This window comes from Hakea prostrata, chromosome 2 (genome assembly GCF_041222555.1).
Source record: "Hakea prostrata isolate BN-2017 chromosome 2, UWA_Hpros_2, whole genome shotgun sequence".
Classification (NCBI taxonomy): domain Eukaryota; kingdom Viridiplantae; phylum Streptophyta; class Magnoliopsida; order Proteales; family Proteaceae; genus Hakea; species Hakea prostrata.
In genome coordinates, this window is record NC_142601.1 from 17,983,735 (window position 1) to 17,992,508 (window position 8,774).

Genomic DNA, 8,774 nt, shown 5'->3' on the forward strand with positions numbered 1-8,774 from the left:
TGGGATTGACCCGATTCAAATGATTACCTTAAAAAAGGTGTTGCCTTAAAAAAGGTGCAAGTCCTTATGAAAGGCGCAAGATGAATGGAATTGACCCGATTCAAATTATTACCTTAAAAAAAGGTGTTACCTTAAAAAAGGTGCAAGTCCTTATGGAAGGCGCAAGATGAATGGGATTGACCCGATTCAAATTATTACCTTAAAAAAAGGTATTACCTTAAAAAAGGTGCAAGTCCTTATGGAAGGCACAAGATGAATGGGATTGACCCGATTCAAATTATTACCTTAAAAAAGGTGTTACCTTAAAAAAGGTGTAAGTCCTTATGGAAGGCGCAAGATGAATGGGATTGACTCGATTCAAGTTATTACCTTAAAAAAGGTGTTACCTTAAAAAAGGTGTAAGTCCTTATGGAAGGCGCAAGATGAATGGGATTGACCCGATTCAAATTATTACCTTAAAAAAGGTGCAAGTCCTTATGGAAGGCGCAAGATGAATGGGATTGACTCGATTCAAATCATTACCTGAAAAAAGGTGTAAGATGATCAGGATTGACCGATTCAAATTATTGCCTTAAAGACACTGGCTTCATAAACACTGGCTTGTTTTTGGCACTTACGTAACAATGTCTCGTATGTTTTGGGCTTATCTGTTAGTAAGACTTCCAAAAGTTCAGACTTCCAAAAGTTCTTGGTGTGTAATGCCACTCCAAAGTGCGTTGTACACCACCCGATCATCAAAATTCTTGATCTCAATGGTTACTTCATCGAAACGTTTCGGGAAATCCCAAATGGATTCATTCTGCCCTTGCCTTATAGAGAATAAGCTATTAGACGTCTTCTTGCTTCCGATCGCACTTCTAAACCGGGGTACGAATTTTCTGGCAAGTTCCCTGAAATTATGGATGGATCCGGGTTGAAGACCACTAAACCACTTAATGGCCTGGCCCTTCAACGAGGCAGGGAACGTTCTGCAGAGTACCTCATCTTCCTGAACTAGAACAGTCATTCTTGACTTGAAATAACTGATATGCTCCTTCGGGTTCGTTTTTCCTTCGAATGGAGTAATGGTAGGCATAATGAAATTCTGAGGAAGAAGTAAATTCATGATCTCATCTGAGAATGGTTCTTGATCAACCACGTCCAAATCCTTGTCGCGATCCCGATCCTCCAATTTGCGCTTGACCTCTACCATCCTCTTCCAAAGGCGATTTTGCCTAACTCCATTCCTGCCTGATTCAGCGCTGTTTTCTTTTCTGGATTGAGTTCGAGCAACTGAGACCCTCGATAGGGTTGATTGAGGATGACTTTCCCCTTGGTGCTCAATTTCTTCCCGACAGCTTCTTTGACGATGGTCGGGACCAGCATGACTGGACCTCGACCTTCGTCCAGGTCTTCTTTTCAAGATCCTCCCTCTTGGCCGGGATCTTCTTGCATTTTGGAAGGCTCTCAGTAGCCTTCCCATTTGAGTGTTACGCCTTGGTCCTTGCTCAACTCTAACTTGATGGACCAAGCCCCGCCACACCCTTTGCATCTTGATCATTCCCTTGCGGAGTTCGTCCATATCTGCTGCCATAGCATACCCCTGAGGGCCTCGGGATGTGCATTGCCCGTTTGGATTTTCAATGATCAGGTTCCCCTTGGGAGGATCCTGTTCCACTCTGGTTAAGTGGACTCCATCGTCTTGATGTGTTTGATCTTCGGGAATCTGATTCCTGCCAACATTTTCTATTCGGGAAAGTCCATTATTTCCTCCTCGTCTTGGCATGACTTGAAGATTTTGTCGTTCCCACAGACGGCGCCAAACTGATGCAGATCAATTATGCTTCTGGATCCGACTGAGCCTCCTCTCTTATCCGGGTCGATGAGTTCTGCAAGAAAGGTTAGATGCGGGCCGGCTTGTGTGCCGGGCAGCCGCCTCCGATGGCAAAGTCAGATAATGAACAGAGTGAGGTCTCGTGCAAAAGCTACACAAGATTACACTCAGAGTGTATTGGTTGCTTACCGGAGGGGTATGTCTCTGCTTTTATATTGTAAGTATTAGCTTTTATGTATTTGGTAAGTTAGCCCGACAAGGGCTATTGTTTCTCCTAGGATCATGCTTCCTTGTCACTGCTCCCATTCAATCAGCTGTTGAGTTGACCTTTTATATCAAGGATGATTGCTATATATGTGGCGTATGTTACGCTTTTGGTCATGGATGATCGGCATCTTTCCCGATTAACTAGCATGTGGAGCCCCATCCAAGTCAGACCCGGTCGGGTAGAAATCTTCCATATCAAGAATGATTTAATTAGTCATGCAAACGAATGGAATGCTAGCTAGCAAATATGATGGTGACCATGTCAAAAACACAGGAATAGAGATAGCTGGATTAGGGGAAATCACACATGAGAGTCTGAGACCAAAAGCCCCAAGATTCCAGTTCCAATCTGAAATGGTGAAATGCGGAGGTCAGTCGGGCAGGTCGATTGCTGATTGACCGGCAATTGCTGTCAAGGCAGAATTGGGTATGGCACCGGGGCAAAGGCTCCTACACGTCTACTAACACTTATATATCGTGTCAAGGGATTAAACACTAGTTTGGGAAGATCACATAAGAGGTCTCACGCCTAACCAAGCAAATTCACTCCAAAACCAAGGTGGAGCTAGATTCTAGGATTATGTTTTCGCATTCTATTGTGTTTTGATGTTTGCCGAAGAATTATACGATTGAGCATTGATGCTCCAGAGAGTGACTTGGCTAGGTATACCTTTCCTTCGTTAGTGGCTAGGGTTTTACAAGAGTCATGGTCAAAGTCATCCATTGATGTCTCATGTGGATGTGTTTCAAGTAGAGTATGACTCTTGCTGGCTGCATATGCCTGAGAAGAGGCAACCGCTAGGGTTTTGCCACAAACATCCTTAACAAGATCTATATTTTCTGAAAATTTTGTTAGATTACGTTTTGCTCGTCAACAAAGTTTGAGATCTTTCTGTGATCTACAAGATGACAATTCCTATTAGGTCTAATAGTTCCTTCTTCTTTTTTGGGTAAGTATTAGGTCTATTAGTTCCATCATAAAGCAAAGTATCATAACTAAGAAGAAATCTGCCGTACCTTTTCAGGCTGTTGCAGATACTGCACACTGACCGTGCATAGCACTGCATCGAAACTAGAACTCTGGAACCCAAATTCTTGATCTATATTGAGATCCTTGACGAAGAAATGATCCAACTTGGTGTTCTTGGCGAGTTCTTGGGCATTAAGACCATGTCCAACCACCTTCTTGTACTGAATCTCTTTAGGTAAATGGCTGACCCAGGAGCTCATTAGGTCAAGTATCACCCAACCAGGCTTCAGACGTTCTCTGTAGAGTTCAGTTAAGGTGGCTATGAATCCATCATCCACATGAGTTACAAAACGTGGGTAAGCATAAAATTCTCGGTCTGCAAAGGTGTTAAGTTTTGTTCTACCTTCTTGTGTAAGAACAAGGCGTCTGATTTTGCCTGTTGATGATGCCTTATTTTTCTGTTTCCCATGGTGGGTGTTTGATGATGAAGCTAATCTAGTTATTGTAGGAACCTGGACTTCGAAGTGAGAAGAGGAAGTTTGAACCTGTGTGGAAGTTGATAGCTTCCATGCCTTGGGGTTTGGTTGAATGATGAGCATTGAGAATCTGATTCGATGAGATTATGGAGAGGCTTTTATGCGATGGGTAAAGATAAGTTTTTAGTGGCTGTTATCACTTCTTGCAGATAAGAAATTTCTTCAAAACCCATTATCTGAAGGTCTTTTTTGTGAATCTGGATCCTCACCCCGTCGGGGTAGCACAGAGTGCTCCCCGACGGGTTCCTGACCACACAAAACGTGGGGCCCACGGGTAAAATGTAATTTTTTTTTTTTTGTGTTTTTTCAAAAAGTGTTTTCACCGTGGGCCCCACTGCTTTGTGTGGTCAGAAACCGTCGGGGGAGCACTTTGTGCTCCCCGTCGAGGGAGCTGATCCGGACTCCTTTTTTGTTGGCCTTTCTCTGGTTTATCTTGCAGGCGTGTTACCCATAAAAAATAATATAACTAAATTAATAAGACTGAAAAGTATGACCAAGAATTGACAACTCACATGGAAATGGTAACCTCTTTGTACTTTTAATTCACCTGAAGATCAGAATGACGGCAAGGCAAGGAAGTTTCAATTTTAGCGTAAAAGAAATAAATTAATTTGCTGCACTGATCATAAAATTTCACGAGTAAAGTATTTTAGGATCTGGTCCCATTGTCGAGTGGTCAAGATATTGAACTCTAAATCCAGTAACCAAGGTGCGAAATCTTTCACCAGGTAACCAGCGAACCAGCAAAATTTCTACAAGATTTTACGGGCATTTTTGGCGAAACCTCCTTCTCCAACTTCGATTATTCTTTGGCAAATGTTGTATCAGTATCATCACCATCATCGTCGCCTGGGATTAAATTGGAATGAAGTAGAAAATCTTCCGAACTTTGGGAAAGGTGAGAATTTGTGTGGAGATAGGGAGGTCGAAACTATAATCTACCCATTAGGGTTTGCAAGTGGAGATTGTCTATGCTGTTATTGAAGGAACTCATCTTAGCTTGGAGAATTCGTAGAGCATAGGAGAGTATCCAAAATCAGTGTATCTATTCGGTTTTCCATCCCTCTATTTATAATATTTTCCCTCAACCCTAATTCTTTAATTAGAGTTTTCCTTAGACTCATCCAAGAGAGAAATATTAGAGTTCTGCTTAGACTCAACTAAATAGAGGGGTAGTCATCTTAGACTATATAACCGTCTTGCCGCCACCTATGACGCAAATTGTAGTTGGAATCACCCACTATGATTAACATCTCCCACTCGCCACAAGGTGGCAGAGTTATCCAAATGCTCTTATCAACTCTAATCCTTTCAATGTGAAAATGGAACATGCGACCTAAGAGATGTATCTAGGGTAGGAGTCCAATATCAAGTCTCCATCTAACCAACATAGCGCATCACTCGAAAATTATCTCATTATACCCTAAACAATTCAATTATACCCAGTTCCACATTCTCGATCCCTTAGAGTGAGCAATGTGAACTATCCTCATATGATGTACTCATGACTTTGTCAAAAGACAAGTCGCTTGGGCAATGAGTCACATCACTAATGGGTATAGAATGAAAGTTTTCGCATAGCCCTCATGCCATTTGGATTATCCCTAACTCCTTTTCTAATTCTAGGGACTCCACAACAAAATGGGGTTGCTGAGAGGAGGAATATAACCTTGCTAGACATGGTGAGATCCATGATAGCGCAAGCAAATCTACCCATCTCTTTTTGGGGAGATGCTTTGTTGACTGCGGCCTATATCTTCAACAGAGTTCCAACCAAATCGATTCCTTCCACACCCTATGAGTTGTGGACCAGAAGGAAGTCAGATTTGAATTACATGCGCGCATGGGGATGTGCAACATATAATCACTCTACATCTCACCAATATGGGAAGCTTGGACTCAGAGGAAGAAAGTGTATCTTTGTAAGATATTCTGAACTCTCGAAGGGCCATATCTTCATTGGGCTAGATGAGAGTGAGAGGAGAATAGAACTTGAGTCTAAGGATGCAACATTCTTGGAGAATGATTTCCCATTTCTTTCGGGAGTTGGCAAAGAATCATCGGAATTCTTTGAAATACAAGATAGTGATCTTGTCACTCCAAGGATTTAGAATTTTGATAATGAACCTAGGGTTCATCCAGAAAATCCTAGTGGGAGTGGGAGTGCAGATGTGATAGCCACCTCAGAAGGTGAGCAATCTAACATGCACTTGCGCCATAGTGTGCGCGGGCTAGTTCCTCATCGACATTTTGACATAGAGGATGAAAGCCTACATGGTAGCTTCTGAAGAGATCGATTGTGAGATGACTATAGTCGATGAGCATAAACCAAAGAGTGTACAGGAAGCTCTTGCAGGGACAAGCTCAAAGAATGGTTGAAAGCGATAGAGGAAGAGTTGGATTCGATGAAAGTTAATCATGTCTGGGACTTGGTTGACTTACTGCCGGGTCGAAAGGCAATTGGGAACAAGCGGTTTTCAAGATCAAGAGAAAAGCGGATGGATCTGTTGAGAGATTCAAGGCTCGTTTAATGTCTAAGGGCTACACCCAACGAGAGGGCGTTGATTATGAGGAAACTTTTTTCCCTGTGGTTAGGTTTGGTCGTCCACCCACCGCGGCCGGACCCGCCGACAACCCGGGGGCGACCGCACAAGATCCAAGGTTAGTCTACAACAAATTAAGACAAAACGAGATAACATGAGCAAAATACCAATAACAAATAAAGAATACGAGCCCAAAGCTCCAATAACAAAGGAAGAAAATAAAGAATAATGAATAAGCAAAAATGAGGGCCGGAATAAAAGGAAACGGTCTTCGTTGTCCTAAGTAATGAACAGACCCAGAATGAAGGAGAGTCCTCAACCTCCGGCGGACCATCAACCGGTGCGAAAGCGCACCCAGCAACCGCGGAACCCCGCACAGCACCACCCCGCGGGGTCCACGCTCCAACGGGAGGTCCCAGGGAACCAACCCACTCGAACAATCCCTCCTCGATAAGCTAAAACTACAAGAATAAAGGAATGAGTCAAGAACCGGAGAAACAACAAACTCACCACATCCAAAAAACCAGAACACGGAAATGAATGAATGCAAAAACAGAAGAGCAGATTCTAACAGCAAGTCCAATAGCGACAGCAAGAAAACACCAGCCCTCCTCCGGGTAAGCCATCACCGACCGGCAGGCGGACCTCGAGGGATCCGGGGAAAAAGGGAAAGTCCACACCGCCCAAACCGGGGGGTAAGCCACACCCTCACCACGACCATGGAATGAGTCGGCGCATGTCGGTCAATCCAATGCAAGGTCATAATGGTACAGTCACAGAAGCCGAACATCCCCATGGCACCGACCAACCGGTCGGATCCTCGCAACCTAGGAGTAAGAACCTCACGGACGGCACCCGTGGACTCCTCCAAACCCATGGTCATCCACAATCATTGGGGCGGATGCTCTCATGATCCCCCGACACCCGGCCGGCCTGGACACCAGAGCCCAACCCAACAATGCAACCCTACCACATGACCAAAGGGACCACCAAGCACATCACGCACACGGGCACCGGCAACCCACCGAAGGGTAGTAGCAGTGGGGTACCAGCCATGCAATCAGACTCATCAACAATGTCACAACAACAGATAGTCGAAGGCACGCGAGGCTGTGCCCACCACGACCTCCGATAACACGCTAAGATATCCCAAAAGGAATACCCCAACACATAACAATACCAACACCACCACCAAACAACACAAACCACAAAGTAAACATGAAATTAAAGAAAGGAGATGCGCAAAAGAAACACGGAATATTGGTCAGATTAAGAATAACAAGCTAAACAACAGAAGATACAAAATAGATAAGATAGGCACGCAACGAAATGTCCGTAAATGGAACCGAATATAGTAGACCAACAGAGCACAAACACGGGTAAGAAATATAAGTACAAAACCAAATGAACAAACGAAATAGGTCACGACCGCCGCGGCGGGCAGGGCGACCGCCACAGGACCGAGGAGCCAAAAACCGGCGATACGAAACCGGGAGTAACCAAAGTCGAAAAACACCCCAAGCCAAAGGGAGAGAAAACAAACACGGGGACCAACCAGAACACCACGAGGGCGAGGACACCCGAGAAAAAAGGGAAAAAACCGGGGAAACGGGCGGGAAAAGAAAAAAACCGGAGAGGAGAGAACGAGGGAGCAAACCTCACGGGGGAAGAAAAGGAAACCGGAGAGAAGGATGGCCGCTAACCCAAAAGAAAAACGAAAAAAACGAAGAGACGGGACAGAAGCGGGGCAAAGGGCAAACGCAGCCGGGGGGGGGGGCGGGGACGAACGCCCAACCACGGGCGGCCAGCCCGCCCAAAAGAGTGGGAAGAACCGGACCCGCGACCCCCCCGCCGGCGGGCCGGCCGGACGGGCCGGATGGACGGGTCCCGGCGCCCGCTGCTGGGTGGCGGTCGGTTGGGTTGATCGGGGGTTCGGGTTCCATCCGCCTCATACTAGTCATTGTTACTTAGTTGGACTTGGAGCTTTATCAGATGTAAAGACTGCTTTTCTCAATGGAGAAATTGAGGAAGAGATTTATATGGATCAACCTCAAGGCTTTGAAGCTAATGGACTAGAGCGCAAAGTGTGCAAGCTTAAGAAGTTCATATATGGCTTAAAACAAGCATCTACATAGTGGAATGTGCGCTTCCATCAAGCTATGATGGAAAATGGTTTTTCCATGCTTGAGGAAGACCACTATGTTTACACGAAGAGATCTGATGGTAATTATGTCATACTGACATTGTATGTATATGACATACTCATGGCTAGCAATAGCAATGAGCTATTGGAAACCATTAAGAAATAGTTGTCCACCATATTTGATATGAAGAACATGGGTAAAGCAAGCTATGTGCTTGATGTCAAGATTGTGAAAAATATGCAAAAGAAATTATTGGGTTTATCTCAAGAGACCTATATTGAGAATGTCTTGACTAGATACTAGATGCACAACTGCAAACCAATTGATATTCCAGTGGAGAAGGGTTTGCATTTGAGCCTTGATATGGATACAGGTTTGATAGTGATGATCAATGAAGATGGCTTCTCTGAAGTTCTAAATGTCGCCAAAATAACGGAGAATAGAGGAACAGGGTTTAAATCAGGATTTTAGAGTCGACATAATGCATCTTATCCGGATACA

The 8,774-nt window shown here is 44.5% G+C and overlaps 1 protein-coding gene across 2 annotated transcripts in view; it reads right to left on the reverse strand.

The window, feature by feature from the left end:
• Positions 1-3,670, reverse strand: part of LOC149023931 (S-adenosyl-L-methionine-dependent methyltransferases superfamily protein) — a 38,505-nt gene extending 34,835 nt beyond the window's left edge. Inside the window, exons 1-2 of one of the 2 annotated variants that reach the window (XM_089144367.1) lie at positions 3,454-3,545; positions 3,098-3,347 (exon numbers count right to left, since the gene is read on the reverse strand). In XM_089144367.1, the coding sequence (XP_089000493.1) occupies positions 3,098-3,310 (213 nt within the window). In that variant the 5' untranslated portion in view covers positions 3,311-3,347; positions 3,454-3,545. Of the gene's footprint in view, positions 1-3,097 lie in introns of both variants that reach the window. The other variant, XM_089144366.1, reaches the window with a different exon arrangement.
• Positions 3,671-8,774: the final 5,104 nt, after the last annotated feature.